This window comes from Scyliorhinus canicula, chromosome 18 (assembly GCF_902713615.1).
Source record: "Scyliorhinus canicula chromosome 18, sScyCan1.1, whole genome shotgun sequence".
Lineage (NCBI taxonomy): Eukaryota > Metazoa > Chordata > Chondrichthyes > Carcharhiniformes > Scyliorhinidae > Scyliorhinus > Scyliorhinus canicula.
In genome coordinates this window covers 29,748,785-29,768,128 of record NC_052163.1, presented here as the reverse complement: position 1 = coordinate 29,768,128, position 19,344 = coordinate 29,748,785, and the positions used below count along the sequence as shown (strand labels likewise).

Below are 19,344 nucleotides of genomic sequence, written 5' to 3'. Positions count from 1 at the left end.
CCAGTTTCCTCCTACAGTCCAAAGATGTATAGGTTAGGTGGATTGGGATTGGCTATGCTAAATTGCCCTTCGTGTCCAAAGAAAAAGGTATTGGGGGGCAGTTACGGGGATATGGTGGAGGTGTGGGCATAGAACAGTACAGCACAGAACAGGCCCTTCGGCCTTCGATGTTGTGCCGAGCAATGATCACCCTACTTAAACCCACGTAACCCGTATACCCGTAACCCAACAATCTCCCCATTAACCTTACACTACGGGCAATTTATCATGGCCAATCCACCTAACCTGCACATCTTTGGACTGGGATAGGGTGGTGGTATGGGCTTAGGTAGGATGCTCTTTCCAAGCGCCGGTGCAGACTTGGTAGGCCGAATGGCCTCCTTCTGCACAGTAAATTCCATGATTCTTCAAATCTCTCCATGGCCTCGCCATTCTGTAACTCTCTAATCTCCTCCAGCCCTACAATTCAGAATTACCTGTGTTCCTCCAGTTCTGGTCTCTGTAAGTAATCCTCAGTTTTAATTGTTCCACCATAACAGTCATGCCTTAAGCTGTGGAATTCCTTCACTATCTACCTCTCTTTCCCCCTTTCACCTTGACCTTAAACCATACATCTTTGATTAAGCTTTGGTCATCTATCCTAATCTCTTTATGTGCCTCAGTTTGATAACAGTCCTGCGAAGCCCCTTGGGGTGTTTTACTACATTAAAGCAGCTCTCTAAATACAAATTGTTGATGTTTATGATGATAAGTACTGAGTTGAATTGAAGGACAGGTATTGTAGGTTATCACACCTGCATTGTCACTAGGCACAGTGTAAGGTCGAGAGCCAGTGAAAGAATAAGCTAAATTCTGCTTTTCTGCACAGACTCATCTATGCATATGGCTTCTTGAGTTAGTGCTGGTGGACTATAATATTGGCCGGTTGGTGAGCGTTGCAATACTGGGTATTTTATTGGCCAGAATTAACTCCTTGACTTTGTAAGTCGATTTCAAATCGGGATTCTCTTAGTTTGTGTTCCCTTGCTAGCAACCTTCACCCAAGTGATAAGTGCCCACCATTGACCTCTATACCTGGTACCTGGGTTCAAATTCTGCCACATCCCTCATTAGACATGTGCTGAACCGGGAACTTGTTTAATTTTGACGCCCATATTTTGCAATCCTTAATTGGAGTAAAAGGACCATTTTCTATTTTTCTACAATGGACATTTTGCACTCCAGTGAGAAACCATAAGCCAGGAAATCAGAGACTCATTTTAAAATTAGCAGTTGGGAAATCAGGAGCTGTGGGGCTTGCTATTTCCAAGAGGCCAGCACTGCTCCTTGCTCAGATCACTCCATCATCTGATCAGCATTATGGTTGTTCTCCATTGCATTTGTAACTAAAGACCTGATTGCATATTACCAAATACAAGACTTCCTGCGACAGCATTTAAATTGTGTCTTAATTGTGAGACATGGGAAATGTTTGCCACTGGCAGATTTTTAAAAAATTAACCTGTTATTTATTTTAATTTATGAATTTAGTACTAATGGTTCCAATCTGCAGGAAACAAACAAAAGGGCAAATAAAAAAAATGAAATAAACTGAATACAGTAATCACATACTTGAGCAAGATTGATCAATCCATAGGAGCATTAAAGCAGCATATAATTGAAGGCAGAATGTGCTATATGAGAGTGTTGACGAGGGGGAAATTGGATAAAACCGTAAGGAACCTTTGCAGGCCTGATGTTGACAGCAACGTATAACATTTACACAGAATCAAATGTTTCAGCACTAGAGGAGGCCATTCAGCCAATCGTACCTGCGCTAGCCCCTGTTCCATAATGTCCTGCTCTTTGAGTACCAAGGAATACATACACACACATACGTGCCTAAAAGCCCTTCAGATCTGTGCTGTGCTGTGATCGGAATCAAACCTGGGTCCCTGGCACTGTGAGGCAGCAGTGCTAGCCATCGTGTCACCCTTCTATCTTTTCTTGAAGTCACCGTACCATTTTTGGGACCGTCATTAGCTGAACCAATACTTTGACAGAAAATTTGGCCTATTGCATTAGAGAAAGCAAAAGCAAGCTGAGCTTGAACAAAAATTCATATTTGCAACATGAGGTTTTCAATATGCAAATCCATTATTAATTAATTGTTAATTTACATAGTTCAACCTGACCCATTTGAACTTTGTTAGGAAATGGAGATATTTGGTCATTGCCAACACATTGCCAATACTTTGAAGTTCGTAAGGAGCAGCAAACTCTTGCACTTCGGACCTACTTATACATTTGCAATTTAATATTGTTTTTGGATGTTTTGCGAAATTACACATGAACATGATGGAATTGTTTCTTTTTTTAAATTAACTTGAGCATTATTTTTATTTTTCAGCTAAATATGTGAAATGTGAACAATGTGGAAACCCAAAGGTAAATTGTTTTCGTTTATGTGCTATGCAGATTCTCAGCCAGAATTTAACCGCAGAGTAGCTAGTAATCATAAAATATGCCCAGTCTAATAAATCTGTTTCATGTGAAGTGACAAAACAGCAAGTTGGTTCTCCTTCTATGGCGACTGAAAGCTGTTGTGACCCATTGATTGTATGAAAACACTTGCTTCTTCCAAAACTGGGGCTGGTTTAGCACACTGGGCTAAATCGCTGGCTTTTAAAGCAGATCGAGGCAGGCCAGCAGCACAGTTCAATTCCTGTACCAGACTCCCCGAACAGGTGCCGGAATGTGGCGACTAGGGGCTTTTCACAGTAACTTCATTTGAAGCCTACTTGTGACAATAAGCGATTTTCATTTAATTTCAACTGCAGTAAAACGTTGCGGATGTGAAAACAATTCTGGCTTTTCTATTGGATCTATTGAAAGAATGTCTTAGGAACTGTGACAAAATCCAATTTACAAACACTTCCCTGTTTGTTGTGGACTCTGTAAAGTCATCAAATTAAATTTAACCTTGGAATTCATACGTTTCGCTCTAAATGTCTCCATGGTTGTGCCGTCTATTAGGATTTTTTTTGCCTTGTTGCTGCAGTCATCGTTAAAAACCAATGGCACGTTAGAATTATTGGTTTTGTGAGCTCATGAGTAGCCAACAGCTCCTAACTGGCAGGGCAGGATATTCTGAACAATAAACCTTGATATGAAATCAGTAATTTGTTTCATTAGGTAACAGTACTTCAGGTAATTAATTGTTCCCAATGAGTGTGGGTTTATCCCATGAGAAATGGAGTTAGACAGACCAGGAAAACCCAGGTTTCATCTACGATCTGTACCCAACTCAGCTGATCGCAGTCATTGTGAGACTTGAGAAGCTACAGCTAACCTCAGAGCCCCGGGTTGGGACGGAAAACATCGGTCAGAGTTCTTGCTTCCATCCACTCGCCAGTGACTACTGCTTGAAAATGTGCCTGTGTGGATGGTGCACAATAACTGGAATGGTGAATAGTTGGAAGTGATGCAAATAAGCAGCTGGCACCTGAGGAACTGTTGACCAGGACTCGGTGCCGTCAGGAAACGGCATGAGAAAAGGGGGCAAGGGTATTATTTTTAAAATGTCATTTACAAAACATTGCATAAACTAAATACTAATATCTCTCAATATCTATGGGTAAACAGAAGACTTTAACTTTATATTAAGCTTTGGGTGTTGAGAACCTTGCCAGTTAGTTAAAGGCTGATTCTAATTGTAGATTGACTCTTCATTAGAGCAGGATGTTGATACGGCCCCAGTGATTCTCTGCCACGCCTTTGGCCCTTTTTAGCACCAGCTTTCAATGTTTCTGCTTTCTCCTCCTGATTGGCACAAACTTACCACCCTCTTCATGTTGAATACATTTTCTCCAACGTCCAGCTTCGTGTTCCTCAAACTAACTGGCAGGGCAGGATATTCCTAACAATAAATCTTGATATGAATTCAGTAATTAATGCTCCATTAAGTATTCTTGAAGTAAATTTGTTAATTGGTGTTACAATCTAAATCTGAACACTTCAGGTGGCAAGCTTTTTAATCAACTTTTTCGAAACTGGGCAGAAAAATCTCCAATTTATTGAAGGTTGAAGAAAGAGGCTTATACATTAGCTTTCTAAGCATAGTGTGAAAAGGGTTCAAGTTAGTTCACATGATTCATATCTCTGGAAGTTGATATAGAGAACGTGTACATCTTCCTTGTATTTCGTTACAGATGGTTTTGCTGAGTTTCATGCAGTTAAATATAAACTGCATGTTGGGCAGCATGGTAGTGCAGTGGGTAGCACTGCTGCCTCACAGCTCCAGGGGCCTGGGTTCAATTCTGACCTTGGATGACTGTGTGTGGAGTTTGCCTTTTCTCCCCTTGCCTGCGTGGGTTTCCTCCGGGTGCTCCAGTTTCCTTCCACAATCCAAAGATATGCAGGTTAGGTGGATTGGCCATGCTAAATTGCCTCTTAGTGTCCAAAAGGTTAGGTGGGGTTATGGGGATTAGTGTGGCGGTGTGGGCTTAAAGTAGAATGTTATTTCCAAGGGCTGTTTCAGACTCAATGGGCTGAACGGCCTCCTGCACTGTTAATTCTTTGGTAATATTAGCATTGAAATGAACACTGATGAACTTGTTAAGGGGCAAATTTATGAGGCAGTACTGCTGTCAAGAATCCTCACTGACTGGCAGTGCACGTAGAAAATTCAGACATGCATTGCTGGAATTTGCTATCCTCATTTTTTTAATGGTTGAAAAGCTTTGGCAGTGTGCACTCAGATTTCTGTATCGTGTTGCCGGCATTTGCGTTTCTCTGCTAGCAGAACAGGTCGTTTAAAATTACCACTCCTTAGTATCATCACTGTTACTTGTGTCGAAATGGAAGGTGATAAAAGCAATAATGAACCGAATAGCGTGGTAATCTGAAATCTTAAACGAAACACACAAAGTTATCTAATGGTAGGGTTGTGAAGCCAGCTTGTGCTGTCTATGTCATAGAAATGTAATGAAATGAAAATGAAATGGTATAATGACACGGTCTCCAGCAACTATACCCGCAAGGCAGCTATATTTTGAATTTGATTGTTTTAAGAAAGGCTTATGGTCTTGATATGACAGTTACGATGTCAAGCATTTTGACTAAATTTTAAGGCCAGTTTGGGCACCGAAACGCAGAGCTCTTTACATCTGTTATTGTGATGTTTTGATATAATTAATTTACGCATTGAAGCTCCTCCACACAGAATTTTTTTCCCCTTTCAGCCTTTATTTCTGTTCTCCTGTAATTTCTGCCATCTGACAATTTGTTTGCCTTTGAAGGACAAACTAATTTCTAAGATTTGAATAAGCCTGCACCAAAAGTTGATGATGTGGTATTTAAAAATGCTGAAACAAAATTTTATGCCAACACAAGTTCGGTGGCAAGTTGCATCAGAATGAGTGTAAAATGGCCTGCCATTTGTTGCCTGTCCGATGAGAATAAGTCAAAATTAACTGCAGTATATTTCAATGAAGGCTTTTCATTTTCGGGAAGAGAAATGGAGAACATTTGGACTTGAATTGACTTTGCGATTACTCATTTAAGCAGAACCAAAGTCCCCCAGGTCACTGCCGGTAGTTAAATAGTCACTGAAGGAAGTCATGCAAGAGATGGGATGCTTTGCACTAGGTTTCAGGTAGCCTTGCAATCCAATGCCATAACCAATAGATTGGATTGGATTTGTTTACTGTCATGTGTACCAAGGTACAGTGAAAAGTATTTTTCTTCATGCAGCTCAAACAGATAATTTGGTACATGAAAAGAAATGAAAATACATAATAGGGCACCGCAAAGGTACACAATGTAAATACATAGACACCGGCATCAGGTGAAGCATACAGGAGTGTAGTATTAATCTGGTCAGTGCATAAGAGGGTGGTTTAGGAGTCTGGTTAACAGTGGTGAAGAAGCTGTTTTTGAATCTGTTCGTGCGTGTTCTCAGACTTTTGTATCTCCTGCCCGATGGAAGAAGTTGGAAGAGTGAGTAAGCCGGGTGGGGAGGGGTCTTTGATTATGCTGCCTGCTTTCCCAAGGCAGTAGGAGGTGTGGATAGCCAATGGATGGGAGGGCGGATTTGTGTGATGGACTGGGTGGTGTTCATGACTCTCTGAAGTTTCTTACGGTTTTGGACTGGCCAGTTGCCATACCAGGCTGTGATGCAGCCAGATAGGATGCTTTCTATGGTGCACCTGTAAAAGTTGGTAAGAGTCAGTGTGGACATGCCGAATTTCCTTAGTTTCCTGAGGAAGTATATGTGCTATTGTGCTTTCTTGGTGGTAGCGCGACGTGGATGGACGAGGACAGATTTTTGGTGGTGTGCACACCTAGGAATTTTGGACAAGTGTCAGGAAACTTGTCAGTAGTTTGTGCTAATAGCTTGCAGTTAGCCATTGAAACTCCAGCAGCATCACTTGGTGCTTCCTAAGCCAAACTACACCTAAATTGACAGGGCTTAGTTAATGGGAGAAGTTTCAATCCATCACAGGTAAACAGTCTCCCAGTAGTGTTTGTTGGGACAAGCAGAAGGTTTCGGGTGGAAAAACATTAATTAGAAAGGTGGATGCTAGCTTTTTATGTACGGAATTGCATGATAAATTGAATCATCTTTCTGAACTATAATGACGCAGAGGAGGCTGATGGTAAAGATAACATAGAAGTATTTACAGTAGTCTGCATAACTCAGCCTCTCTCTCCCAGTGTAATCCCAGCTGGGAGGACTTAGCTGATCAGGCCCTGATCTGCGCCTGCTTTTAACTTTCGCTCATTAGCTCCAGGTGATAGGCTTCCGCCCCCTACCTGGGGAGTTCGTACTCCACGAGTCCAACGGTGAGACCAATGAAGGGTTTCCTGTGGTCCTCGTGGGGGTTATGAAATTAACCTGTTAAAAAATATATTTTGGGTAAATGTTTCCATCCAATTGAGTGAAATGAGCACTTGAAATGGAACATTCTCATTTTGGGCATCTTATGTTAACATCAAGTATTATTGGATCAGTTATGGCTGGTAAGATTTAGGCTAAAGCCCCCTTAAAGACTCCAAAGTACCTTATTTGGTGCTTTCCAGTTACCGCATTTTTGTGCTGTGGATGCATGGCTACCAGGTATCGGGATGAGCTTTTAAAAACTGATTTCACATAAATCATTTAGCTAGTTGACAGACAGCAGAATGTCAATCCATCGGACATTACCCTGGAGGCAAAAAAATAGCAAATGTACTTAATAATGAGAACTATTCCCAGTCATTGTTCTCTCCAAGCTACATGGTGAAACAACAACCCAAAACCTTAAGCCTGGGCTGTGCATGAGTTGGCTTCTCGACTTTGGGTGTTTCAGAATTAAGAAACCTTCATTGGCAATAAATGTTGTGGTAGTGACCGTTTAGCTAGCTTTACATTGCTGCACAAGAACTTTATCATAGTGTTTAAATCTGTGTCTAACCACACTTTGTCTAAAGTCAAAATACATTTAAAGAACCCTTTTTCACCTGAAGCTTACACTTAAGGACTTCCGGAGCAAAAGGTGGAAAATTGATCAGACTTTAATTCCTTGATTGCATGGGCTTGGTGAGTCATAATTACTATGGCACAGAAGAGACCATTCACCCATCAACTCTAAGCCTGCTCTTTGGAGAGCAATCCAATCTGTCCTATTTTCCACACTCTTATCACCCTAACCCTGCAAGTTTATTTTCTCCAATCACCCATCCAATTTCCTTTTGAAATTATTAATTGTCTCCACTTCACCATCTTCATCGGCAGCGAGTTCTAGATCATTACGTAAATTCGAGATTGCTCTTCCTCACAGCCCCTGCATGGCTGGCCCAAATAATTGACGAGATCAAATAGATGAAGGGTAGCAGTCAGTTTTGAGAGTCATTCACTTTTTAAAAGGAAAAGGGTGACAGAGGATATCACAGGAAAGAACAGATGATACTTCTAGAAAGAGAACAATTTTTGCTACCCAAATGGAGAAACAACTGAATATTCAGAAACATTAAGGATAGCCTTAATGTTCAACAAGTTAAATAGACTAATAGATCAGTATACCGCTACCTGCAAATTTTATTGGCGCCAAGTAGTGTCCCTCCGGTATGGTATTGTATTGGGATATCGTGAAATATTAATTATTTTTCATCATTAAAAATCCATTGGCATTAATACTGCAGGGTAGAGCTTAAGACTTGGTTTCTGTTTGCTATGACTCGGCATGAAATTCATCAGTTTCAAAGTTTGAGAATAAATGGGGTTTAGTTGTGATGTCTCCCAAAATCAGGCTAGCCTGCTCGCATTAATATAGAAATGGTAGTACAAGTATCGACAGGTAGACTGTGCATACATTACAGTTTGTTTTACAAGAATGTTTCACCTGAGGCAGCAGTAAGCACAATAAGCATGCAGACTGAGTTTCAGAACAAATCAAAATTCAGACTATAGTAATTTGCAAACAGGCTATTTTTGAGAATACTGTTGGACATTACTGAGCAGTTTCTGTTTTTGAAATGCAGCGATTTTTGAGTTGAATTGAAGTCTGACATGGGCTGAATTTCAATTTGTTGCAAATTTTGTGTAAAGAGGAATAATTTGGAAGAAATAACATTTTGCTCAAATAAAGCATTAACTTCTCATTGGAAAGCTATTACATCCCTGATTCTATTTTTCGCCATTGTCTGACTCATTCATTTCAGAAAAGTTCATCATCACAATATAGAGAACTTTTTAACTCTGGAACCAAAAATGTAATTATAGAATATTCTCCTGCAGTCTTGGTGCCAAGAGAGGAACTTCCTTTGAGGTTTCAGTTGAGTTTCTTAAATTTTATTTGTAGTTCACTTTGTGTCACCAGTTTTGATTGATGCAATCTTAAAAAACAGCTCGCTTTGGGTTCTTCCAAATGGACTTATTGTGATCAAGCCGGACTGACTGATTCTGGTTCCTAGTTTTAAGATTCTTGCTGAATCTCTCACATTCCTTTGCTGAGACCATAAGACGTAGGAGCAGAATTAGGCCATTTGGCCCATCGCATTTGCTCAGCCATTCTCCCCATAAACCCCTGATCTCCTTGTTAATCAAGAGCCTATCTATCTTTGTTTTAAAGACACTCGGTGATTTGGCCTCCACAGTCTTCTGCAGCAAAGAGTTCCACAGATTCACCACCCTCTGGCTGAAGAAATTCCTCCTCATCTCGGTTTTAAAGGATCACCCCTTCAGACTGAGGCTGTGCCCTCGGGTTTTAGTTTCCCCTGCTAATGGAAACATTCTCTCCACGTCCACTCTTTTATATAGACCTCTCAGTATTCTGTAAGATCGGAAGATTAATGCTACTTTGTTGCAGCACAAACAAATAAAATAAGATTTAAGAGTCCACGATCTTTCCATTACCAGCCAGGTACTGACCACAGCCAAAAACAACACATTTAGCAAAACCAGCCAGCAACCCCAAAATAAAGATGAGAAATACATGCTGTGACGGATTCAGGTTTTAAGTCCATTGTTAATATTTATCTAAAATAAGCAAGGGAGATGAGAGCAAAAGAGAAGAGTTGAACAATTGCCATATTGTATACTGAGATTGCACTGGGATTTAACAGGTATCAAAGGCAAAATCTCTTTACTACAGTATTCATTTTGTTTTCCTATACTGTAAGATCTTATCTGTCCGTATTACTTTTGAAAAGTAGAAGTTCCGTTCCCACACCAATATTTTGCCTCCATGAAAGAATTTTATCCCAAAAACCCTCAAATACAGGTTTTATTGCACTGATCAAAAATCAACCTATATTCATATTTATGATTACAACAAAGTGTCAGCAGAAGAGGTCGCACTTTTTACATGCCAGTTCTTCACACACTGTCCCCCCCAAATTAATGTGACACACATGCACTGTTTTTGGCAGGGTACGTAAATCATCAAAAACTCCCAAAGTATGTCTGGAGATTCTCTTCTGGGCCATCACACCTTCTATAAATGTTGCAGTTCAGTGGCATCAAACAAGTCATAAACCCATGCAAAGCTTATTACAAACATCACCCCTATTATATACTCTGACGATGATCATCTTTTACCTTTTATTATAGCTACGCCATTCTGCCTCTACAGTGCTGTGACCGTATACCTAAATACATTCGGAGGGTGAGGCGAATGAAAATTTAGAGGGAAATGAACTTCTAATGGGCCTCAATTTTTTTCTAATTCATGCTACTTACATTAATGGGTTTCATACCAGCGTGGTCAAAATGCTAAATATGATAAGGGTTGAATGCCCTTCAAAAACTATGGTCTCAGAGCCTCTGAAAGAAATCCTTTAGGTGGGGATTTAGAGGATTCTTTCCTATTAATCCCTTAAACTCCATATCTCTTCTGCTCAGATGTACAAGTTATATTTAATTGTCACAAAGTTTACATTTCTCGCACTGTGATTTTGGATTATGCTTTTTTCAAAATTACATTTTAGTATCGCGGCTTTGGTGCCAGACACCCCACTTAAGTTCCAAATTTGGCTGGTTGGGGAAAGAGCTTAACAATAAGATTAGTGTGCAAAAATGTATTTAGGGTTTTATAGTATTCACCGTGCTGTTGAGTTACCAAGCTAAGAGAGAAAATCACAATGTCAGCAAATTAACTTGTATTTGCAGAGCTTTGAGTTTAATAAATTTAGAAACAGTAATCTTGATTGGTCGTAGAAAAAGGTTCATAATAATTTCTTACCTAGATATTTGAATATATATGCTGCAGCAAATAATACATTTGCATTGTATTTGCTTTATGTATGCTTTCTGAATCTTACTGCCTATATTCTTCCTGTCTGATACGTTCCACAGGGGACTAAGTGCATCTTTAACCTATGTCGGGGGTGCTGCAAGAAGAAAGCCTTCAAAGAGCTGGCTGACTGTGCAGGTCAGTAAAAGCTGAGCACTCTGTGTAAAATTTGACCCGATTGTATGAGATATAAATGCTGGAAACACTCAGCAGAACACGCAGCATCTGTGGAGAGGGGAAAGTAGAGTTAATATTTCAGGTCAAGCAACAGGGTCTCTGTGTATGCTTCCACAAGACTGGTCGAGCCAAGATGTGAAGGTCTTTTTATCATGTCCAGAGATGTACAGGGTATGGATTGGCAATGATCAATGCACGGGGTTAGGGCTAGAGTGCTCTTTCAGAGGCTCGGTGCAGACTCGATGAGCCAAATGGTCTCCTTCTGTATTATAGGGATTCTATGTTCTTTCGGCTTTATGGGACTTGGTTGGTTCTTTATTTAAAGATGTTTAGAAATTTGATTGAGTCCGTTTCGATTCACTAAAACTGGATTAATGAGTCAGTCAGTAAGCAGATGAAATTGGAGTCAGTAGATTTTCCATTCCAGTAACAATGAACCTCTAATGTTACTTTGAACGCAGCCTACTCCTCAGCAACAGTTGATCTTTTATCCATACAAGTTGAGATCCTAATGACACAGTTCGGTCCTTGACATTAAGGTGGAACATGAGGCCCCACATGCTCCATCCATGTATCCTGGTGATTTGTGGCCTAAGCAATGACATATTAAGCCTGCTCAGCCCCATCAAATATTTGCACTTGTATTTTTCTGTAACTTGAGGGGCACTCCTCTCATTTCCTTTAACTCCCCCTTAAAATCCACTTCCTTAATCAAACTTTTGAGTTGGCTTTTTGTCCCCTTCTGTCTGATTATACCATCGTAAGGTGCCTTGGGGTGTTTTACCATTTTAATGACATTATATAAATGCAAGTCATTGGTTATGTTGCAAATTAATTCTATGTTCAAACAATGGGCCCAGAATTGTGCATAGATGAGAAATTGATTATATTATGACTGAAGTTGATGGATTAGTCTTTTATGAATTGGTGTATTTTTTGTTATTGGTAGGGCATGGATTACTCTTCAAAACCAAACACGAAAAGAGATTGAAGTGGAAATTAATGGAAGAGGGAATACTGGAGACTGGGGACAGAATTCATGAACATTTGGATCCCTGAAGAAATCATCTTTCCCAGTGAATTGAAAAGGAATCTGGTCTGTCACACACACATTTGCTCACACACACACACTCAAATATATGTATTTGCGCAAAGGGCTCGAGGTTGGCATTTCTTTGATCAAGTGTTAATTATTTTTGAACTTCGCTAAGAAGTATTTCTATCAATTAGCAACATTTTGCTGGTTGTGATTACAGCCCAGTATTCCCATGTCCCAATAAGCTAAATTAGGCACCCTGGTCGCCACTCTTGATTTTAATTCTTGGCTAATATTATAACAGAATGCATGACATTTGAAATCACTAACGAAAGTACACTCCTCATGACAATTTTAAGTGGCCGCTTTTATATAAATACAGGAGGAACCGAATATTTGGAGAACCGAAGTGCAAAAGAAAGATAAAGGGAAACCGTAATTATAGTTAGAAATGGCTTTTATCTGATAGCAATTAGAAATTTTCCCTAGGTCCCTGTTCCTAATAGATTTCACTTGATCACCTTGGGGCACAATTCTCCCAAAAAGGAACAAAGTCCCCAAGTGAACGCGTTTAGCCACGTTTTTCCGGCACTTGCCAGGGGCCTGAATGGGGAGCGCGCAGCCGAGGCTGCACATAGCCTCGTTTCATATAGTAGGGAGCTCTGCTCGCCGGAACCCCCCATTGTAGTGGGAGATCGGGACACCATTTAAAAATGGCAACCCAATCTCCGAGGCCACAGAAACAATCCCCGCCCTAGCCCGAACGCACCATGGTAGGGTCCCCGGTCATGTCCAATACCCACACGGGACAACCTCTGCCTAATCACACAAGAGCAAATAAATGCCAGTTTGGCACCTTGGTAGTGCCCATGCCAGCTGGAAGAGCCATCTGGACACCTTGGCAATGCCAGGTTGGCAGTGCCCAATGGGCATGCAGCTGGGAGCCTCCACTGCCATGGGAGACCCGCACGAGTGCCGTTCTGTCTGATCCCAGTTTGTGGGGACCAGTGCCAAACGGCGCTTGCCCGAGATCTCTGAGGCAAAGGGGTTGAATCCCAAAGCCTCAGGTACCTTGGGAATCTGCACATTAGAGTGAGTCTTACTGCCTCACTCTAATACGCAGATTTGCCAAAATATTATCCCGCCCGTTGTGGGTGGGATTCACATCGCAACATCTCGTGAGATCTCATTGAATCTTGCAAGGCATTGCGAGCCAGATAGATCCCGGGAGTGGGGTCTCATGGCTTTCAACAGCCATGTTACCCCCAGCGAGCTGCTTTTCAAGCACAGCGTGGCCATTGGATCGCGCCCGTAGTCTTTTGTGGACATTTTCAAGAACCGAGAAAGAGGTTTTTGGCGTGTATGTTTTATTTGTGATAATCTACAAAAATCCCCACACATTGCAAAGCAAAATTGACCCATTGGCATTTTAAAGCAAGTAGAAAATTATAATATCACATTAATTTTGGACTTGCTGCTGCAATCCTCCAATGGGTTTGTTCATCAGTACCAGGTGACTTACACCGACACTTCTTTTGGAAATTGTGCTAATCTTTACTGCACTGAGTGCATGAGCTTGTGACCTACTGACCCAAGAAAAAAGATACGAGGTGCCTGATCAAACTGATCTCCTGGAGTGTATATTTAAGTATGCGCTGCTCTTCACCTTTGCATGTTGATATAATGATACAGGGATGATTTTGTGCATTGCCACAGTGGCAATAACTGAAGGATTATTTCACAACTGCCTGCAATTTTGTGCAGGTGATTTTAAAAGACCAAATTCTTGCCCTTGAAATTTGTTGTTTCTTTGAGCAGCAAAGAAATGCAAATATCATCTGAAATAAGTACACAGCATTAAATTGTTCTGACTTCATTTGCTGTTACATTAATTGGAGTAATCTGTAAAAGCATGTAATCGTTTAAAAGTAAAACTTAACACAGTTTCATAGGTGACAGCTGAGTGAGTACACGGATCCTGAAGGTATTTGACACATCAGTTTGCCTTTTAAGAATATCTCATGGGTATATTCTGATTTTAATTTTAATTACATGAAATTTGGTTCGCAATTGAATGGTTTGGCTGGTTATAGGATAAAATTGAGGCAAAAGTTCCATGTGCTGAAAATGACTTCTGTTTAACTGATAATTAATGCATGCAAGTCAAAAGTTGTTAGCTGAGCTCATTTTTATCCAGTTGCCTCTTGAAGTTCAAAGTGCAGCATTGATGTGAGGGAAGGATAAAGCAATCATGTAGTTTCATTGCATCGGTACTATTATAGATACTCTGATCGCCAGCCATAATTCACCAGGGTCTGCAGTGGTTTATTCTTTGCCATTAAAATATTAACTAGCAGTGTAGAAATACACTAATTTTCTATACACAAACAACGTTCCCACAAATTCTTAGAGGGAGAAATTGGTCAACGGCCACCAGGAAAAATGGGTCGATAGCGAATTAGAAAAATAAATCAAGGGATGTGTAAACCGAGCCACCGATTTGCTTCCATCCATTTTGAATTGCTGCTGTTGATCATTTGACCCCATCTTTTCTCCCCCCCCCCCCCCCCCCCCCCCCCCCTCCCGCTCCCTTTAAATTATGCTTTAGGTCTTAACTATTTTTTACCCCTTGAGACTGGACAAATACATTGAGCACTAGGACTTTGAGGAAGATTGACGGGTTTTAATAAAAGTTTTATAACATAGGCATTGGATGACAGCTGACATAAGGAAAGTTAAAACTGGTGTGCTGAATTATGGCATTTCTATAACAAGATTTTAAACTATTTTTTGTGCAAGGCTTAAGGAAAAAGTTTGTCAGAATAGCAACTGTTCAATGGCAAATTTATAATTTTGGTGACTTAATATTTTCCTTGGAAATATTTAATAAAGCTTCAATTTTGTGTATAATTATTCCTTTCACTTGAATTTTTATTCTTGCTCAATCTTAGTGAAAATTACACATGTTTGATAAGGAACTTGTTTACATAACTTCTTTTGTCAACCCAGGGTGAGTAGGGCTGGAGGCGGTTGCAGGACTACAGAGTCATGGCACCATCAAAGATTTAAATACAAGGATGAAGTGCAAAGAATGTACAGTGCAGAAATTTCTGTGGTAATCTTCCACTCAATCGCCCCCCCCCATTCTTCTTAAATTCAGAATAACCTTCTATTCTTTGCTGCCTTATATGCTTAACTAGTCTCTCCATAAATGCATCTATTTGGTTCACCTCAACTATTCCCTGTGGTAACCAGTATTCTCACTATTCTCAAATAAACTGTCTTTTGACGTCCCTAAATGATTTTGTGGTGACAATCTTATATTGATAGCCTCTAACGTTGTTCTTTCCCACTCATGGAAACACACTCTGCGTCTGCCTTATCAAAATGTTTCATAGCTTTAAAAACCTCCATCCCTCAGCCTTCTCTTTTCATGAGAAAAGACACCTAGACTGTTCATCTTTTCTGATGGGTGTAAAAGCACAGTTCTGGTCTCATCCTTATAAATCATCAGACGTCCAGTGCCTCTCATGTCGCTTTTAACAACATGGTGATCAGAACTGTACAGTAGTCCTCAAGTGTGGTATAACCAAGGTTACATACAGGTTCAACATAATTTCTCTACTTCTTTCCCTGTACAAATGAATCCTAGTGCTTGCTTTGCTTTTAATATAGCCATATTAACCTTTATCATGACTTTCCATGTTTATATGTGGGGGGGAAACTTGAATTTGAATAATGCTTTCCACAATCAAGGAATGTCCTTTGACGCAGCCACTGAAATATTTCTCAAATGGAGGAAGCATGGCAGTGAATTGGCACTCAGCAAACACCCACAAGCAGCAATGTGATATTAACCAGATCATCTGTCTTCATGATGTTGGTTGAGGGATAAATATTGGCCAGAACGCCAGGGATTGCTCCACTGTTCTTCTTTGAAACAATGTCATGGATATTTTGCATCCGCTCGAGAAGGCAGAAAGGGCCTGGGTTTAATGTCGCATCTGAAAGACGGAACCTCTGTCATTGCACCAATTCCTTCAGTATCGCTCTGGGGTCTCGGCCTAGAATTTTCTTCTGAATCCCTGGAGGGAGGCTTGTGAACCCCAAACTCTCTAACCCGGAAGCTGATGCCTGAGCTGTATTCTCAGACCACTCTACCCCATTTAGATTCTTATTTTCTAAATAACGTACAAGTTCCTAACTTTTCTTGCTAAAATGCAATGCTTGCTCCTTCTCTATGTTGAAATTAATTTTTCAATTACATACCCAATTCTGCAACATTATTAATATATTCTAAATTGCTGGAGTGTTGCTTGTTATTGGTTCACAGGGTGAACTGTAGGCTTTTTGAGGGGGGGGTGGTTATAACCCTAGTTTTGAAAGGGAGGATGACCCTCCATGAGGAAAGGAAACCATTTAAAATGTCAGCTGGCACAAGGACCATAAAAGGTTCTGTAGTTAGCAGATGAATGGAATGAGCTCAAGGAAGCAAGAAATGGGTCTCTTGATAATAATGAACAAAGAGAATAGGTAACGGGAGATGTGAGGGAATCTATAGAGATTCAAGGTGAGGGCATAGGGGGTAGGGGAGGTTTGTCATGCTGGGCTGGGCAAATGGGGGAAGCAGCAGTGCAGGTTGAACATTGTTTTGTGACAAAGAAATGCATGAGCTCATCACACTTCTTGATGGAGATGGCAATGGAGGTCACAGAGTGGATGGGTAGATGTGCCTAGATATGGTTTTGCTGTAGTTCTTGAAGAAGGGAATTGACAAATTCGGAAAGAAGAGATCATTGGGGGGGTGTATTATTTAGTTTCAAGTAGCAAGACATCATGGTTGATCATATTTCCCATCAAACTTCCCTGATTATCTTCAGCTTGAGGAAACTTTTTCCGGAAAATTGACAGAGTTTTTATTTATGCTGGTGCTTGGGAAGGGTTCAGCACAGCTGCACCAGTTAGTGAATGGCATGTGTACAATAGACCTAAGTGTTTTCACTCTCCCTTTCCTTATGTTTGTACATGTAAAACTATTATACTCATTGTAAGAAATACCATATGTAATTTTGGCACATTATGTATATTACAGGGCCATTGACACAAATTAGAAGATGAAGAGAAAAATTATCAAGTGCCTTTGGAGAAAATAAGATTGATAACTGGACATGATGCAGGTCAATAAAATACTGAAAGGCATGAGTAGTTGGGAGAAATTGAGCAAGTTATTTAAATGGTTGTAAGCCTGGAGGCCACAACTACAAGAAGAATAAGTTAGAAATAAAATAATAACAATTCGCCCCACCTTCCTATTTTTAAGAAAGTCGATGGGATTCACAGTATAGAATTAAGATATTGGCAATTTATTATAGTTCAAAAAGTCTGGTTGTCTTTTCTCAGCCAGCATGTACAATGAATTGATGCTCTTAATATGTTGACAGTGAACCAGTAAATGATACCTGATTAATGTTCTTAATTTATAATTTGTTTTCTGTGCACCTATACATTAAAGCAAAACCAATTTGAGCCAAATGCATTGAAATAAATGTGAAGGGCCCATTTGGAAACCCTGTGGTGGGAAAACGATCTTTGTTCAACGCATGGTTTTCTTTCAGTCTAAAGGCAAATCTTGTGTAATCGAAAAGATAGAAACGGTTCCTTGATCAACAAAGACAGACAATTCATGCATTTGGAATGAATATGACAAAATGGAGAAAGTCTTAGTTCACTTTCTGCTTTCAAATGTAAATTTACTTGATGCATCACTTTTACCTTTTCATTGTTACTTGATTTTCCACTCCCTGAATGGAATATAAATGGAAAAGTAAGCTGAATGGAGGTAAATAATGATGCCATGAAGGGCAGTAAATTCTACTTTAGTTTCCCATGGCAACTGACATCATAATGGTAATTGTTAAGTACAGAGTCTAAAGTTTCCAAAGTCTGGCTGTGTGAACAGCACAGAACAGAAATGATGAGAGTATTTATTTTTTAGTTTGGGAGAGAAGTGAAACGAAAACCTGAGTGAAGCAGAGCAAAGAACAGGTGGCAGAAACCTATTGATCAAAGGGTCAGCCTATGCCTTAACTTGTAAACATGATGTGGAGATGCCGGCGTTGGACTGGGGTGAGCACAGTAAGAAGTCTTACAACACCAGGTTAAAGTCCAACAGGTTTGTTTCAAACACGAGCTTTCGGAGCACGGCTCCTTCTTCAGGTGAATCTCCTGAAGAAGGAGCCGTGCTCCGAAAGCTCGTGTTTGAAACAAACCTGTTGGACTTTAACCTGGTGTTGTAAGACTTCTTACTTAACTTGTAAAGCCTTGGGAACTGGACATTATGGGACCTGCTTCGCAAATAAAAATGGCCTTACCTGAGCACTTGATATTTTCCAGTCACATAGGGTCATTAAAACCTTATTTTATGTTGAGAGGTAATTGTGGAGGAAGTCAATAATTAAATCTCTGCACTTGTGGCTAATGAAACTGCAGCCCAACAAGGAGCACTTGTCAACTCCAGGGTCATCTTCACAGAGACTGAGGGCCTCAACAATGATAGCGTACCTCGTGAATGCTCATCTACAGCTGTTGAAACCCACATTCCGGTTCCAATCTCCATTAGTGTGCTTTATCTGGCCTTGGTGTGCAGGTGAAATCAAATGTTGAGGAGTAGTATACAAAGGGCTTTTACAAATTTCCTTTATTGCTCAGGGAGGTACTGCAGTGTCAGGAAGAAGTATCATTAGTCAATTAAGCACAGACTGGCAGATTTACAATGAAACACACTGTGCCCTGGCACAGGGGGCCCAAAATACAGGCTCTGTAATGTTAACAGCCATTCAGGTAAAATCATATATTGCAAACCCCCCCACCAAACAAGTCAAAGGTCAGTCAGTATTGTGAGCAGGCACAGGTGAGAGGGCAAGATTTATCTGACCTTCCGCACCCCTCAGTTCTGCACAGACACTGGAGACATTCATCCGATCGGATCTACAGTGCCCATGCTGCATGTGGGCAGGCATTTGCACAGTGAGGAGCAACAGTGTGGAATTGAGGGAGACAGTCGCAGCACATTGTGCCTGATGGAGTGCTAATTCGTGCCCAGCGTTCAGTAGTTCGAACTGAGAAAGCCAAAGCAGGAATGGCTGTTGAATGGGCTGGACTGGAGGTGTGCACCTGTACATCCCAGACCTGGCAGTTTGAATCAAAATCACAGGTGTTTAATCGTCTCTATCTCATTCCTCCCATCCCATGCCACAATTATCCTCCCCTCTTTCACACCCCATCTCATTTATCACCCCCAAATTCCTTCCCTCACCACCCCTCAAGCCCCCCTTCCTTCACTCCCATCCCCCCACCTTCATCACCCCCATCCTCCTC

General features: G+C 40.7%; 1 protein-coding gene across 2 annotated transcripts in view; it reads left to right on the top strand.

Annotated features, from left to right (window-relative positions):
* dus1l (dihydrouridine synthase 1-like (S. cerevisiae)) overlaps positions 1-13,551 on the top strand; it is a 71,859-nt gene extending 58,308 nt beyond the window's left edge. For both annotated transcript variants that reach the window (XM_038777082.1, XM_038777081.1), the window contains exons 12-14: positions 2,390-2,427; positions 10,817-10,892; positions 11,881-13,551. In XM_038777082.1, coding sequence (XP_038633010.1) covers positions 2,390-2,427; positions 10,817-10,892; positions 11,881-11,990 — 224 coding nt within the window. In that variant the 3' untranslated portion in view covers positions 11,991-13,551. The remainder of the gene's footprint in view (positions 1-2,389; positions 2,428-10,816; positions 10,893-11,880) is intronic.
* The last annotated feature ends 5,793 nt before the right edge of the window (positions 13,552-19,344 follow it).